Consider the following 18,097-nt stretch of genomic DNA (forward strand, 5'->3'; position numbering starts at 1 on the left):
TGAGAATTTTTTTAAAACTGGACTTTAGGCCTGGAATAAATAAAATGGTCCATGACATTTGACCAGGGTGCGTCGTCTGCTAAACTAAACAAATCGGGATTTCTACCGATATTTAGGTTGATCTACCGAAATACGGAAAACTAGGATTTTCTACCGAATTTGTAGGATTTTCTACCGAATTTCTAGGATATTTCAAGAACCTACTGATTTTCCTACCGATTTTCTACGATAGTTCAAAATTATACTGATTTTTCTACCGATTTTGATGTGATAGGTTTTTTAGCTTTCCTTTTAATCCAAAAAATACATTTTTTGAGTCTCAACGCGCCGACTTGTTTGCTATTTTTTCGTCAAGGACTCTTGGCAAGGAAGTTTTCCATGGAGTAATTTCCTTAGAGTGAGAGAGAAGTTTCTTTTAAAATTGAATTAGTTGTATCTATGGCTCGAAAAATATTGCTCCATGGTGGCATATTGTCTGTCTTCTGTCTACCGATTTTTAGAAGCGAAATCTACCGATCAGACTTAGAAATAAGGATAATTTTTAAACTAGTCCTTGGGACCAGTGACCCCCCTAGTGTCCTAAATAATAAACTAATCTCCGGAGTGGTCCCAGCCTTTGTTCTCCTATAGTAACCCCCCCTTTTTGAATTAAAAAACTAGTCCAAGCAATTAATAAACTGGTTTTGGACTAGTGGACGTGTGCTATTTCTAAGTCTGCTACCGATGTGGCAGTTTGCGGTTCGGCAACACTGCCCACGCTGGATTGATAACAGACTTAGAAATAGCACACGTCCACTGGTCCAAAACCAGTTTATTAATTGCTTGGACTAGTTTTTTAATTCAAAAAGTGGGGGTTACTGGTCCTTGGGACCAGTTTATTAATTGCAAATCTATAGGAGAACACGCTGGATTGATTTGATAAGAGAGAATTCCGCGGAAAATTCTCTCTTGCCAGGGATGTCATATTGGGCTGGAAAGCCGCCAATTGGGCTTCTTCGCTTAGTCAGTTTTTGGGCTTCTTTTCGAAGTATAGATTGACGGTTTTTTGGGCTTGTTTCCAATTTGGTTTTGGCGGGTTGAAGGTTTTCAATCTGGCATCCCTGTCTCTTGCGTGATCGAGTTTTCTATGGCAAAGTGCAACGTGACGATTTCCAAAATCTATTCGTTAGGCGAATTCTTATCTGCTGTAGATTTACGTCCTCTTTTCGGTGAATTTTAAGTTCACAATCGATTGGAAATTACATACAAAATGCCAGAGCCGGAGTAAGTATATTATTTTATTATTACGGAGTAGGTTGGGATCTGATATTATATTTCAGCAGCAATCCTACCAAAAAATTACTAAGCCTTGGTCCGACACCCGTGATTTTATGAGCGACTAAATGTGCGCCTGTTTTTGTTATTATCAAGTTTTATCAACTGAATAAATTTCCCCTTTTCCAAAATTTTACTAAATAGAATATGTTTTTACCCCTAATTATTGATACCTTTCCAAATTATGGCTAATTAGCTTGTTTATTGCTACCTTTTCCAAAAGATTATTATTTTTAGTTTCTTTCTACCCTAAAAAGAGGCGCACTTTTAGCCATTCGTGTGATTTTAACTTGTTTTTAAGTGAATATTTTACCAACCGCGCACAACCTTATGCTCCTTATTTTACATTATGTCGAATTCACTCCGTAGACTCTGCATATGTAAACGGCAAAATTTAAGAATAGCCCCTGCTCTTCCACCTAAAAACAGTTTCAACCAGCTCTCTTCAGTCTATTTGAGTTTTTCTTTGGGTAAGGGAATTTGTCGCTACTTTAACGTTAGCTGAGCGAGCTTATCTTCTAAAGCTTGAGTGGACTCGAATGGAAATGTCAGTTCTGGTCTGTTATCATCAAGGTTAACACGAGTGAGTCTAAAGCCTATGTATTAGTTTAATTAAAGCCAGAGGACAGATGGTGTTCCCACATTTAAAAGTACCCTGACGGAGCAACAAACAGTTAGGGACAACACATTCCCATTGGGATAGTGGAAGTTAGTAGGAAAGTTGGAATAGAAGTATAGCATTAGAAGTGGGAAACGTTACAGTTGGACCTGCCTAAAACCTAGCTAGTTTTCACCCTCACTCAGTATGGGCCGCTGAAGAACTCAAATGTCAAAATTTCCGCAAAATAAGGCGCCTGGGCGGGGACCGCCTCAAAAACTCCTTTCCACCGAATTGAAATAGCCCGGCGCTGAGTGGCGATGACTTGCAGGGTTCGTACAGACCCTAGATAAGTGGGGGTCTTGGGGATTTCAATATTTTCCCCCAAAATGTCACGGATAAGTCAGGGATTTTGTTTGGTGATCGAATGGGTTGTGCTAAACACCTATAGATGGTAAAATTTGGTCTGGAAGTATCGAATTTTTCTACATGAAAAGTTCTACGAAGCTTGTGGGAATTGACCCTTCAATATTAAGCACCATGGCCCAAGAGGGGCATCTTATGGGCTTCTGAGAGTGTGTCTATTAAAGATATGTACATTGGGCAATGTTATAGAACTGTCTGTTGTCTGCTGAAAAGTAGTTAACCTGGAATGGTCGACTTGGCGCCGCAGACTTAGAAATAAGGATAATTTTTAAACTAGTCCTTGGGACCAGTGACCCCCCTAGTGTCCTAAATAATAAACTGGTCTCTGGAGTGGTCCCAGCCTTTGTTCTCCTATAGATTTGCAATTAATAAACTGGTCCCAAGGACCAGTAACCCCCACTTTTTGAATTAAAAAACTAGACCAAGCAATTAATAAACTGGTTTTGGACCAGTGGACGTGTGCTATTTCTAAGTCTGCTTGGCGGATAGGTTCGAGAAAAATGCTGTACTGATAATGCTCAAAAATGAATGCATGCCCAGTAGAGCTTTATTCAGGGTTTCCACAGTACCTAGAAATCCTGGAAAAGTCAGGGAATTTTAAAAGTTTCAGCCAAGTCAGGGAATTTTATTTTAGTGGCTAAAATTTCTGGGGATAAGTCTTTATTGGGTAAAATTTCTGGGGATAAGTCTTTATTGGGTAAAATTTCTGGGGATAAGTCTTTATTGGGTAAAATTTCTGGGGATAAGTCTTTATTGGGTAAAATTTCTGGGGATAAGTCTTTATTGGGTAAAATTTCTGGGGATAAGTCTTTATTGGGTGAAATTTCTGGGGATAAGTCTTTATTGGGTAAAATTTCTGGGGGTAAGTCTTTATTGGGTAAAATTTCTGGGGGTAAGTCTTTATTGGGTAAAATTTCTGGGGGTAAGTCTTTATTGGGTAAAATTTCTGGGGGTAAGTCTTTATTGGGTAAAATTTCTGGGGATAAGTCTTTATTGAAAGAGTAATGAAAATTTCTGCTCGCATCCTCTCTTAACACAGAAAACTCTAGAGCAATCCTTAAAAGTGTCTAGAATTGTTTCTATAAAGTAAATGCCTTCAAAAAAATCTCTTAGACTGTTATTTATAGTTAAAATGTTTCTTATTCATTTTGGTGCAACAAATACATTGGAAAACTTAATGTAGAGGGTTTATTTAATTATAAGCACTAACAACGTGCTGTAAACATTTACACTTTCGGCCTAAAAAGGTCAGGGAAAACCTGGAAAAGTCGGGGAATTTGGTTCTGAAAATTCCGTGGCAACCCTGTTATTTGTTGAAATATAAGTTTTGGTATCACGTACACCCCTTTTAATCCATTCTCTTCCTCTTATTTGAGAGAGTAAATAAAGGCTCTTTCAGACGATAAAACTTATTGACTCAGCTCCATGGGTCAAAAAGTTGTATCAACTTGCCCAACCTTTGAAGGGAAAAGTGAAGTAAATCCTTCACCACCTACCTTGGCACTTACGAAATAACCCGCGAAAAAGGCTTTTTTTTTGCAATTCATTTTGATTGGCTGTAGAAATGAAATGAAAAAGTTGAGTCAGCAAAAATTGGATCACTGATCCAATTTTTCCTAGCCCACTCTTTTGGTGACTCAACTCATCCAGCGTCTATTCACACGATCCAACTAGTTGATTCAACTCGAGTTGACCCATCAAGCTGAGTCAAAAAATTTGGATCATCTGAAAGAGCCTTTAGAGAGGAGGCTTCAGAAATGTACAGTTGCGCTATACGAAGTTGTAATTAATATTTTTACATTTTAGTTTCAAGCCCAGCTGGGCTGATCAAATGGAAGAGGGGGAAGGTATGTACAGTTATGAGAACATTGAGGTTCGACACTTGTAACAACCAGATACAAATTCAAAGGGAAACTATTACGCACCCCTATGGGTTAAATTTTTGTGTAGTTTTAGGAGTAGAGATGAGCAATGAAAACCTATTTGTTGAACCATAAGTTTATAATGGTCTCAGATAAGTCTGTTATATCACACCACTTCGACAAGCCCTTCAGCGTGCACTTTCCCAGTCGCGCTGTTTGGGAGACCACCCCAGTCCTTGGAACTGGGGGGGAGTCCGTCTGGTTCACGGACGGCTCTAAAACGGACTCTGGAGTTGGTGCCGGGGTCTACTGCTTGACCAAGAAGTTTGGTTTTTACGAGAGCCTTGGCAACTTTGCCAGCGTTTTTCAGGCGGAAATCATGGCCATTTGTTTATGTGCGGATTTCTGCAACAAGAAAAACTACCGCGGACGGACGATTCAGATTTATTCGGATAGTCAGGCCGCCCTCAAGGCGCTAAATCAGTGCCTTGTCGATTCTAGACTGGTGCTCAGCTGCCTGGATCTGCTGAGTTCTTTGGCTGCCCGCAACAAGGTTCAATTGCTGTGGGTGCCAGGGCACTGCGGATACCTGGGCAATGAGAGGGCTGATATGTATGCCAAAAGGGGGGCTGAGGCGAAGTTCTTCGGACCTGAGCCTGCGGTTCCCATCCCCCATGGCATCATTCGCCATAGGATTCACTGCCGGATGTCTGCACTTCAACTGCAACTCTGGCTTGACATGGATGGGCAGAGACAAGCCAAGGAGTTTGTCCCGGGTCCTTCTATTACTAGGGCAAAGGAACTGCTTGCCCTTACCAAAAGCAAAATTAGGCTGGTTACCAGTCTCCTCACTGGACACTGCCGGCTGAATAGACACCTGCACCTACTGGGCATCGTTGATGACCCACTCTGTAGGTTCTGCCGGGAGGAAGAGGAAACCTCCTCCCATATCCTGTGTTGCTGCGACTATCTCGCGGCCATGAGGTTTGAGCATTTCGATATGCATACTATGGAACCTCACCAGTTCTCTACTGTCTCGGTCAATCGGATTCTCCGATTCATCGAGGCGACAGGACTCTTCGCAGTCTAACCAGTTCGGGGCGCACAATATACCCTTGGTATCGGTGCTCGACGCGGCGACGCGTCACCCCCTTCAACAATAACAATAATGCCTCTAAGTACACAAATACGGGTTACAACTGGGCATCTTCTGCAGGCTACTGTGACGTCAGAACTCGTATAGCGCTAAGATCCGAAGAGAGAAAATTTTGAAATTTCTGTCGTGGTGCAGCCACCAAGCGGTCGAGACGAAAATAAAAATCATCCAGTGGAATAAAGGAGAGTTTTACATTTCGTATAGGCAGGCACTGGGGGGGAACGAATTTTACTTAAGCAACCCCAAATCCCTCTCTCTCTCTCGTGAGATAGAGGCGGTTTCAGTCCTGAAACATTCTAAAAGGGATAAAAGAAACGCTAGGCTTAGGCAGTACAATTTTGTATTAAAGTTGAGGTGATAAATGATACGGAGAGAGTATAGGGTTTCATTAAAGGGAGCCAGACAAACACTATATCCATAGAAGTGGAAGCGATATGAGTACTTAGAGGCATTATAAACTTATGGTTGAACTGATAGTTAAGGATAACTATTAAAAACTAAATTTATCATAGGAAGTTTCGCTGGTTGTTCTAGTTTTCGCTTCAATACATTGTTCCAGCAAATTGAGAGGACCAGTCAGTTTTTTTGTTATAGGGAGGATGAAATGGTCAGACAACCTTTTTAATCAATTGATATTGCCTACTAACATCAAAATTATTATTAAAACTTTTCATTAATTTGATACAATTTTTAAAGTTTCAATAGCTGACTAGCAATGTCTAATTCAAAAGCAATAATGAAACGTAGCCTACGTTAATCAAGGCACGCGCATGGTCTTCAAATTCTGGCAGGTTCCCCCCCCCCGCGCGATTCTTGAAAGATGGCTCTTTCAGCAAGTAAGGTCAAGGGATCTTTCATTTATTTCAATTTGTAGGGCGGGAAGATCAGAGGGATCATGCATAAAAATATTTAGACTAAAATGTTCATTTAAATAACGGAAACGCATATATTATTCATATATTATTATAATAGTTATTAAAAATTGAAAATTTAAAATAATTATTATTAGAAAGATAAAAATTTATTATAATTAGAAAGATAAAAATTTATTATAATTAGAAAGATAAAAATTTATAATAATTAGAAAGATAAAAATTTATAATAATTAGAAAGATAAAAATTTATAATAATTAGAAAGATAAAAATTTATAATAATTAGAAAGATAAAAATTTATTATAATTAGAAAGATAAAAATTTATAATAATTAGAAAGATAAAAATTTATAATAATTAGAAAGATAAAAATTTATAATAATTAGAAAGATAAAAATTTATAATAATTAGAAAGATAAAAATTTATAATAATTAGAAAGATAAAAATTTATAATAATTAGAAAGATAAAAATTTATAATAATTAGAAAGATAAAAATTTATAATAATTAGAAAGATAAAAATTTATAATAATTAGAAAGATAAAAATTTATAATAATTAGAAAGATAAAAATTTATTAATAATTAGAGAGATAAAAATTTATTAATAATTAGAGAGATAAAAATTTATTAATAATTAGAGAGATAGAAATTTATTAATAATTAGAGAGATAGAAATTTATTAATAATTAGAGAGATAGAAATTTATTAATAATTAGAGAGATAAAAATTTATAATTGGAGAGATAAAAATTTATAATAATTAGTGAGAGCTGACTTTCCCTCTAAGCTTAGCAAATATATACAAATGTCTTCTCAATTATGCGCCGCTGGCGGTATTTCGCGGCTGGTTTGAATTTCTAAATATCTAGGCTTAACGTACTTTTCTTAATTTCAAACGTTTTAATTCGATTTTTCTTTTGGCACACATAATTTTAGGCACATTTTTTTACCTAAAACTGCCCTCAACTTGTACTAGTCGGAAAACATTGAGAGTATCCCTTTAACTTTCATGCCATCTCAGGCAATTTATTACAAAATTATCGTAATGGTGTTGGTAAGTTTCATTTGTCAATATAAATAGAAAAATGGTTGTCTGACCATTCAAAAAGCTAGCAAAGTGTCAAATCTCTCCAATGAGCTTATCTTTTAAACGCAATATTACCAATAAAATATTCCGCGTAGCCCCTCTTCCACCTCTGAAAGAACAAGTAGATGGCAATACCAAAATCATTACCGAGTACAAAGTTAATGAAGAAGGGAAGAAAATCAAGGTAAATATAAATGTTGTAGAAAGAATAATGACAAAGGAAATCAGAAGCTAGTGAAAATGATTTTAAACTTAATATATTTTCAGTGCGTCTTGCACTACAAGATCGAAAAGAGACAAGTGTCAAAGTCTGTTGCGCAAAGAAAGGTAAGGAAGGAGAAGCCCGGCATTTTTTGTGGTGAGACGCATCTGAGATTGGTATCAGTGAATGATATCACAATTTTCCTGATCAATTGGTTTGATCTTAATTTACCAATTTAATTGGGTCGAGCTTAATGTACCGATTTAATCGGGTCGAGCTTAATGTACCGATTTAATCGGGTCGAGCTTAATGTACCGATTTAATCGGGTCGAGCTTAATGTACCGATTTAATCGGGTCGAGCTTAATGTACCGATTTAATCGGGTCGAGCTTAATGTACCGATTTAATCGGGTCGAGCTTAATGTACCGATTTAATCGGGTCGAGCTTAATGTACCGATTTAATCGGGTCGAGCTTAATGTACCGATTTAATCGGGTCGAGCTTAATGTACCGATTTAATCGGGTCGAGGTTAATGTACCGATTTAATCGGTTCGAGCTTTTTTGTACCGATTTAATCGGTTCGACCGACAACCAGTTTTTAATTGATTTAAAGAGCATAAAACAATTCCATTAATTTCATAAAAAAATTCAAATCTTCAAAATTTAATATGCTAATTAAAACTGTAATTTTTAAAAAAAACCTCTTATCTATATGTATATATATATGTAATAATAACGTATTTTCGTATTAATACTTTAGTATATCTACTTCCTCTAAAGACCCTATTTATATTTGCCCAATGCACAGAAGTTCGTAGCACGCGCTTTTAATCGCGGAATAAATTCCGCTACTCGCGAGGTGTGGGTTACAAGTCTACTGCAGTTTTTATAAAAAATATAGCTTTGTTAGTTGCTTTGTTTTTCTTAAACATGGATAAAGTAAAATTATAAAGAGTTAGGCTTACTTAGTCAAGTTTTGAAACTTTTACTTTAAAGCTCGAGCATTAGTTGACTTTAGGTATTTTTTTTAGACTTGGAAGAAATTTGGTTTGGCTTCCACTGACCCTCCAGGACCAAATCCCGCAAACACCATAGTATCTGAAGAGATTTTCATGCAATTTTTTACGAACCGCGAGGTAAAGAATATTCAAATCATTTCAAACGTCCGAATGTGATTATAATACCTTTTAGGAAGAGCAAAGACCGGAGGAGGATCCTTTAGCCAAGTTGAAAGGACAGAAGATTGTCAAGTGTCGTATTTGCAAGGATGACCATTGGACCACCCAGTGTCCTTATAAAGACAAGCTGGGAGCTCTTCCCGACCTTGTCAAGGAGGAAGTCAAACCGGCTACTCCATCGGGCAGCCAACCCCAAAATGATGACAAGCTGAAAGCTGGCAAATACGTTCCACCAAGCATGAGAGACGGAGCCAGTCGACGCGGAGATTCCATGCCCAACTCCAAGAGCCGCGAAGAGCTACCGACTATCAGGGTGACCAATTTGTCCGAAGAAGTTAGGGATTCTGATTTGCAAGATCTGTTCAGACCATTTGGAAGCATTAACCGCGTCTATCTTGGAAAGGACAAAGTCACTGGACAGTCTAAAGTAAGATTTTAGCTTTGATGGGAAATTACACGGTTTGCCACTGGTCAGGGAAAACCTAGAAAAGTCAGGGAATTTGAAAATGGGCCAAAAAGGTCAGGGAAAAGTCATGGAATTTTAAAAATTTCAGCAAAGTCAGGGAATTTGAAAATGGGCCAAAAAGGTCAGGGAAAAGTCATGGAATTTTAAAAATTTCAGCAAAGTCAGGGAATTTGAAAATGGGCCAAAAAGGTCAGGGAAAAGTCATGGAATTTTAAAAATTTCAGCAAAGTCAGGGAATTTGAAAATGGGCCAAAAAGGTCAGGGAAAAGTCATGGAATTTTAAAAATTTCAGCAAAGTCAGGGAATTTGAAAATGGGCCAAAAAGGTCAGGGAAAAGTCATGGAATTTTAAAAATTTCAGCAAAGTCAGGGAATTTTATTTTAGTGGGTAAAATATCTGGGGATAAGTTTTTATTGAAAGAGTAATGAAAGTTTCTCCTCATCCTCTCTTGACACAGAGTGAACTCTAGTTGATTTACTTGAAACTTTATGATTCGCTAGCAATATGGGTGTTTGCATTCCCAGTAATGTATCTGTCTTGATTATTTGAGCTTAGATTCAGTGAGTTGAGTTTCTTGATACTTCATAATGTTTAGATTTCAAAGTTTCACGTGGTTAACCAAATAAGAATTAACTTTTCACATTAACACTCACATAGGCTCAGCAGGAAATGCCAGGGCCTTTGAGTAATTCTTGATTCCCCTTTGGACACAAGAGGATCTTAGTTGTTACTAAAGGATTGGGCTCATTAATATTTTAGGGGCCGTTTTCCATAGTGGGAAATGGTTTAGTAGGATTGTAGTAAAAATAGTACTATTCACCCTACGCGGAAGAGCAAAACCTACGATGGAGAAAACAGTATGAATTGCTACATTGTGCCGACTAATCGTATATTAAGCTAGGTTAGGTTGGGCTTAAGCGATGGGGATGAGAATCTTGTTTTTAAAATTCTATGTCCGGGGCTCTCAACTAAGCATCGGTGGTGGCCTACTCGAGAGACTGTTAGAGAATAATCATGCAAAACGGAATCGTAGACCTCTGAACGAAGAGTTTATTATCGCCTACTCGAGAGGCCAGTAGAGAAATTTTCAAAACGGGCCTCTGAACTATGCTTTTGTGGTAGCCTGCTTGAGAGGCCAGTAGAGAATAAACATGCAAAATAAGGGGACAAGGCTTATCGTTTAAGCATGAAATTTGGCTTTCCTGATCATATTTTTGATCTTCCATCAAATTTCAAAACCAGGCATAGCGCTTAAACAATTAGTTACAAGGCCAGTTGTGAGGCTGGGATCAAATTAAAGTTTTCTTCAAGGAGAAGTATATGATTCTCAAAAACTACTACTATCCTGCTAAAATAAATTCCCTCTATCAAAGGCCGCCCCGTAAATAGGAATGATCCAAGGATTGGGTGTATGGTATTTAGATTTTCCCCAGATAATTTAATTGCGAAGCTCAGATTTAAGATAATTAAACAAGACTACCAAAGCTTTCTTTGTTTGCAAATCTCTGTTTATTATCATGCCCTATTCCGTTAAAAGTGGTGTCGTCTTGCACGCTCAGATAAACACGTGACTAAACGTTAAACAGGCAAGTTTCCCAGAGCGTGTCTTGCACCGTCGTACGTGTAAACACTAAACATCCCGTATAAAAATATTAATTTTGCACGCCATCTACGATGGACGCCCAAAAGTAAAAACTGAGAAAGACCCGAGATCTACTTGACCGATGGCTATTGTAATCATTTTACCCGATAAGTATTTTTGTAACTTTTAATACCCGAATGGTACCCAACAACCATTTTTCAGGTAAGCCTAATTACGCCTTAATGCCCGAAAAAAATATCGGGTACTCACCCCGAGGGCCTATACTCGTCAAGCAAATTTTTTATCACCCAAACCCGATTCGATAGCCAGAAACCATTGCCCGCACAGCCTTAGTGTGTCTTTTGTTTATGAAGAGTTTGGTGTTAACTAGATCTTTTTCTTTAGGGATTTGCTTTCATCAGTTTCCAGAAACGAGAAGATGCGGCTCATGCTATTGCGGCTGTCAATGGATATGGTTATGATAACCTTATTTTAAGTGTTGAATGGGCTAAGTGAGTTTTTCTATTTTATACTCGTGAACAAACGGTACTTTCTTCGCTATAGAGGTTTTCCATTTTGTAATACAAACACTTTGCTCTTCTTTTAGACCATCTGGAAGTTCCTAAACACGCAAGTTATCATCTAATTATTGTGGAATGATTACATTTTATTGGAATCATTGTCAATTGATATATAAGTATAATAAATTGAAGGGAAACTGATTACTGTAGTATTTTTATTCTTCATTTATGACCTGCAGACCATAACCCATAATATTACACCTCATTCTGAAAATTTTTATAGGAAAAGTAATTTTTCATTTAAATTTAAATTTGAAAGTTTGATTTTATAGGACTTTTTGGTAGTATGATTTTATAGAAATTTTTTTTTGATAGAATTATATTTTATTTTATCTGAATTGCGGGGAAATCGTAACTTCGTAACTTTGTCATGATTCGTCTGCTAGTAGTACTGCCCCTCTGCGAGGCCTATAAAAGTTTAAAGCGACGATGAAAAGAGTTATGTTCGTAATTAAAACATCAACGAAAACAACAAGAAACTTATTTATTTGTATGAAATTTCAAGTTATTTCAGTGAGTATAGTTAATTAATATTAAACTTAGTATAAATAGGTGAATGTTTTCTTTTTAGTAGAGATGGGCCGATACCAGTTTTAACTGATACCGATATTTTACCTGATTCATAGAATAAACCGATATTAAACCGGTACCGATAAATTAACCGCTATCAATAATAACAATAAGAAAATAGATGCTAAAATTTAGGTTGTAAAACAGTAACTCTATTTTGATTATAAATCAGAGCTTGTAACTTATGCCAATATAAGTATTTGAAGTAGACTAGATATGTAAAACAATATTGAGAATTTCTTATATTTTTGGAAATTTTCTAAACTGTGTGCGTATCACAGAAAAACACTTTCCTCGTGTTAAAACGCGTTCAACTTGAAGATCAGTCATCCAAAGAAATAATACTAACTGTATTCAGGTTTCAGGCGACTTCTCTTTGGAGTAACAGAATCCCCAGTTATGCGTCTACTCACTTCGCTGTAATTCTCTAGGCTTGTGATTCGTTAAATATTAAGTCTTATGGCGCCATCTACTCACAACATAAGCATTTTTCTTTAAAAAAAATATCGGGTAGAAATATCGGTTCATTTTTAACCATAGAGATACAAGAGGAACAGTTGAATTTTCAGCTTTGATTCGGGTTCAATGGAAGCGCCCCTTCGCGTGTGTGATAGGGTGAGTTGCTTGTAGCGCTATCTACATGCGGCGAGGTAAACTAAAATATTACTAACCCCATGTTAACACTCGAAGCACCGCCTCCTATATTTAATCCAAGCCCGTGCACGGTGAAATTTTTAGGGGGGACTTTATGTTGTATAGAATGCCATTTTATCCCAATAGGTGGCGGGATTTATCCGAGATTCGAAATAATGGTTGTGTTCGCACAATACATTTTCTTCGACTAGTTGGACAACCTTGACTAAAGTGATATGAGTATTTGATTATATTTCTCATATCATGATGATTAATTTGAAATAAGATTAAATTCAGTACATAGGCCTAGTAGGGGAAAATCTTGAAATTGAATAGGAAAAATTGGAATTTGAGATGCAAATTAGGGGAGGAAATAGGATTTAAATATTAAAATCATATGAATTATAGTAAAGTGATTAAAAAAATTTTAGAATTATTGATTAGTGATTATAGGATTATTGATTTTTAAATTATAGGATTATTGATTATTAAATTATAGGATTATTGATTATTAAATTATAGGATTATTGATTATTAAATTATAGGATTATTGATTATTAAATTATAGGATTATTGATTATTAAATTATTGGATTATTGATTATTAAATTATAGGATTATTGATTATTAAATTATAGGATTATTGATTATTAAATTACAGGATTAATGATAATTAAATTATAGGCTTATTGATTATTAAATTATAGGATTATTGATTATTAAATTATAGGATTATTGATTATTAAATTATAGGATTATTGATTATTAAATTATAGGATTATTGATTATTAAATTATAGGATTATTGATTATTAAATTATAGGATTATTGATCATTAAATTATAGGATTATTGATTATTAAATTATATCTAAATACAGGATAATCTAGGAAAACAAAGATAAACAATTGAATGTTATTATATACTGCGCTGAACTAATTGTGTACAATTTCACCCTTGAATTTGAAAAATGCAGTTAAACAACGGTGGTTTAACTTAAAGTGAATAAATTCCCGCATTAAGCGAAGAAAATTAAACAAAGTAAACTAAAATTTGAAATGGAAAACTTAATATAGGAACATGTTTAATTCTTTTAGCAGTTTTTATTTATTTATTTCATCTGAAATATCAAAGATCTCCAACCTAGCATAGACATTAATTAACCAATTCAAAAAGAGGAAAATAACGGTCGTTTTCAAAATCTCTTACGTCACGGTAAAATCGCGCCTCTAGCGGTAGAGACTGGCGAATTAAAAATCCACTTCTAGAAACTTTTTTGGGACGGCGAACGGGCATGGATTTAATATAGGAGGCGGTGCTCGAAGTTAAGCAGCTTCGAGCTCGGTCAGTACTTGGGAGGGAGACAACGCGGGTTCGAATCCCGACGGGGACGTTTTATATTTAATTAATTTTTATTAATTTCCGTATTAATTAATGGAAGGAAAAGTGTTTGTAAAATAAAGAGATGTTTATTAACAGAGAATTAAAATATTTGCAAGATGAAACATTACGGTATTTAGTTTTTGTTCAAATTGAATAGCTCCTTTGCTCGCCGATAGGGGCGCCACGTATCAAAAACCCTATCACACACGCGAAGGGGTGGGATGGAAAGTTTCGTAACAGAATGTCGCGAGACCCCCCTCGCAATAGTTTGTCTAGGTTCTTAATAGTGTTCTAATGTCTATGTTTTTAACAGATACAGATATATAGGTTAAAGCCCAATATCGGTACCAATACCCATATGGCATCGGCCCATCTCTACTTTTAGTCTTGAATTTTAAAAAGTTCTCTGTTCAGTCGTTTTTTTCTACTTTTTGGTATTGGTTGTACAAATATTGCTTTTCTAAAGTATTGTGAATTGAAAGCTGAACCAAGAAGTTTAAAAAAATCTTTCATATTTTGCGCCTTTTGTATTTCAACCAATCAGTGAATCATTTTCTCCCCCCCCCCCCCGGGATTCGGATTTCGCGCGACTTCACGTCATGAATATAATTAAGCTTCTCATCGCCACCAAGAGTGGGGGCCTATCGTGTAATTTTGGATGATGTGGATCTCGAATCGAACACGATTTCGAAGATAGTCGTATAGATCGAGATCTTTCTCGAACGAATAATGATATTATATAACATGTATCGTTCGAGTTAGATACTAGAGTTCTCGATCGTTGAGAACACCATGGATATCGAAAGAGCTACGCATTTTTGTTTCATGGGACCAATCATAATACGGCTCTAGGAAGCGCGAAAACTTGTAACTATTATTAGCAGATGACAAAAGAAGAAAGCTTATTTTGTTTAGGATTCTTGCAGATTTTACGCGATTAAGATCTAATTTGAACGTGACAATATAAAAATAAGTATTTGAAGTAATTAGGATAATACCTTATCATTATTTATTAATATAGACCTTTTCACCGGTAGAGCGAGGGTAAAAAGGGGGTAAAATTCTCCAGAGATGAGCATGCGCAGAAAGAATGTTTGTTGCCAGTAGTATTTTTGTTACCTTTGCTTTTGCCTTATATGTTTCTCGTTTGAGTTTATTTTCATAAAACAGTGTTGTATTACCGCTTGCAAATGTATTAATTGAAATTTGAACTTCCTAGGTGAAATTTTATCGAATTCAATTGATAGATGTAAGATTGAGGTAGTTAATGAAATTCTTCACGCAAAATTGGGCGCCAAGGCTTACGAGCATTTTATACGTAGCGCTTTCGGCACGGCATCGGCGATGAAGCGATGATCCCATACCGTCGCCGAGGCTTAGTGAGTTTTACCCTACTAATATCATAAGGACATCATCTCTCTAAGGGCCCAAGCGCATCTATTAGCAAAAACATCTAGTTCTGCTAGATGTGACGTAGATTATGTATAGGGGCTCCTTCCAAATTTTTCGTGAAATTCGAGGGAGAGAAAAATAATTTTCAAAATCAGCCACGACCGATATCCTAAGACGCGAGCTCTGAGATAACGCTCCCAAGCGGTTGGGAATCAAACTAAAACAGGCGGGTAGTCGATAGAGGAAGGACTGAGGGGAAAAATAAGTAAGAGAATTTCCAGAACCCCCCAGCTCTCTCAGACACAAGAGGTAAATTCGCGCTTAGTAAAAATCACGAAGAGCTGTCGTGAGAAATCTTTGAAGGAGGGAAAAATGTTCAATGCCGGGTTACTCTGCAGCGAATACGCTCGGCCTCTGTTTAGTCTATACAATTATTATACCACTTGAGATGAGACGGATGGCTGACCAAATCGGACATGCATACATTTCAACCGTAACATAGAATCTTGGGCCCTTAGAGAGAGATAATGTCCTTATGCTAATATCAATGCTACGTTTCCATTAAAACTTACCTAAACACTTCATTTCTTAACATGGTTTTAATTGTACTTTCTCGGTTTTAAATACTAGGCATTTTATTTAAATATTAAATTACCAAAAGTTCTCCCACACGTCCATCGTAGTTTATCTAAATCTAAAAAATTCTCCTCTGCCACCCTAGCTAGTACTGTTGCTAACATAAAAAATTCAGAAGTATATTACTTACACGCGTTAATGATATTCATGTTTAAAGTAAAAAACGGCCTACTACCAGAATATGTCCTAAACCAGGGTTCGTACCGAACCTGGAAAACCTGGATAAGTCAGGGATATGGAAAATAGGAGCAAAAGTCAGGGATTTAAAAAAAAATCCTGAAAAGTCAGGGATATGTCAGGGATTTCGTTTGGTATATCAAACCATGCTTCGACCAATGCTAAATATGAGACAGGTGTGATGAAGTGGGCTCTGGTAAACACCTTAAAATGGTCAGGGATATTGCCAAAATTTGGTCAGGGATAACCTGGAAAAGTCGGGGATTTTGAAAGTAAAAATTTCGTACGAACCCTGTAAACTGGTTCCCTGCTAGAAAATCTGATATAAATACCCGAGGGGATAGTCTAAATTTTTATACCGAATGTTGTACCACGGGTAACAGAAATAAGAGTACTAAATTACAAGGGGTTAAAATATGGAATGCATTAACCAACCCGATCAAATCTATACAGACTATAAAATTGTTTAAGTCTGCCGTTCATGAATACTCCGCTGAATCGAAAGAGTATACGGTCTGAATCAGTCGTTTTTATGTAGCTTTATAGAATAATGCTTATCACATTTTTTAAATTGCTTTTATTTATGTTAAATTAATTAATCGGACGCCATTGTAAATAAGGGTTTTCCCTTAATGGTATATCCAATAAAAAGCTTCTATTATTATTATTATTATTAAGCGTAAAACTCATGCCGCCAAACATTGCATGCATCTGCTCGTGCGCGGCCATAAGTGTGAATAGGTATATAACCATAACCTAGTGATCTGCAGGCTAAAGTTTTTATTCGACTGCTCAAACCTATAGATTTATCTCTAGGGGCGTAATATTAGTGATTTAGTGTTACTTTTTTGAACCGCCATTTTAAAAGATGGCGGCACGTTCAACCTGAAACCCATAAACTCGTCAACTAAATTTTAGTCGAACGATTTCGAGAGGACGTTATTCCGAAAGGATAGGTTTTATATTTGTCGCTGCCATTTTTCAAGATGACGGAGCATTCAAACATTTCTTGATGTGCAACTACGACTTAAGAGTAGTATCCCTGCGAAATTTCAGCTGCTTTGTTCGAAGGGAAATCTTTGTTACTTTTCGGACCGCCATTTTAAAATATGGTGGCAAAACTCACAAGACGAGTGTTTATAATATTAGTGGAATCGGTTGGAAAGCGTGGACATTATTCCTCATTTCTTGCTGCGATTTTTTCAATGTGGCTGCAGATTCAAAGCAATTTCTTTAACGACCCTACACAATTTAATGGAGAACGGTTAGTATTTACTCCAGTCCGACTCATAGCCCAGTAAAGAGCCTCTCCCTCCAACTCGTAACGAAAAGTTTAAATTATCATATTTGCACACTTAAACTACGTTTTAATGACGTTGCTGGGGGGGGGACGGCGAAAAATACGTAATTCCTTTTTACCTCTGTCGCTATGACCCGCCTCTTCTTTCATACCCCCCGTTTTGTCGAGCATGAATCTTTTTCGAATACGGGTGGCGCCACCTAATAATCACTTCAAGAACTTTTTTTAATACCGTCTGCTGCTATAATCTGCGTAGCAAGCAGTCAAGATAGTTTTTAAACGTGTTAAATAAAATACGAGAGTTAAATAATAAAAACTCTAGTCCTTTTTAATCTAATAAATAGATGAAATAAAAATCATAACTTTGTTTCTGATTGCAAATATTTAAATAAAAGTTGTAATTAGTTCCGCTAGAGACTCATAGATGGCACAGTCAGGTTTTGATAAACGTGCTTGATAAAAACCATGTGTTTCGCGGTAGGCCTAAGCCGATTTGAATTGAAACTCTAGGTTTAATACATATATAATATTATATATACCCTATAATATAATATAATATAATATAATATAATATATATATTATGATTTCATTAAAAGTTTCAATTCAAATCTCGCGCTAAATTTCACCATTTTGATTCTCAAATTAAGGTCACAAGATTTTTCTAAAACCTTTTGGGCCTACT

The 18,097-nt window shown here is 36.3% G+C and overlaps 1 protein-coding gene across 1 annotated transcript; it reads left to right on the plus strand.

Annotated features, from left to right (window-relative positions):
• The first annotated feature begins 1,102 nt into the window (after positions 1-1,102).
• On the plus strand, positions 1,103-11,467 carry LOC149607103 (eukaryotic translation initiation factor 3 subunit G-like). Its single transcript, XM_089860415.1, has 8 exons — positions 1,103-1,263; positions 4,145-4,185; positions 7,412-7,500; positions 7,584-7,643; positions 8,551-8,655; positions 8,711-9,124; positions 11,151-11,257; positions 11,353-11,467. The coding sequence occupies exons 1-8, from the start codon at positions 1,250-1,252 to the stop codon at positions 11,369-11,371; spliced, it is 849 nt and encodes a 282-aa protein (XP_089716541.1). The 5' UTR covers positions 1,103-1,249; the 3' UTR covers positions 11,372-11,467.
• Positions 11,468-18,097: the final 6,630 nt, after the last annotated feature.

Source organism: Phalangium opilio, unplaced genomic scaffold, assembly GCF_054372755.1.
Source record: "Phalangium opilio isolate 3A_F unplaced genomic scaffold, DU_Popi_V2 ptg000352l_1, whole genome shotgun sequence".
NCBI lineage: Eukaryota > Metazoa > Arthropoda > Arachnida > Opiliones > Phalangiidae > Phalangium > Phalangium opilio.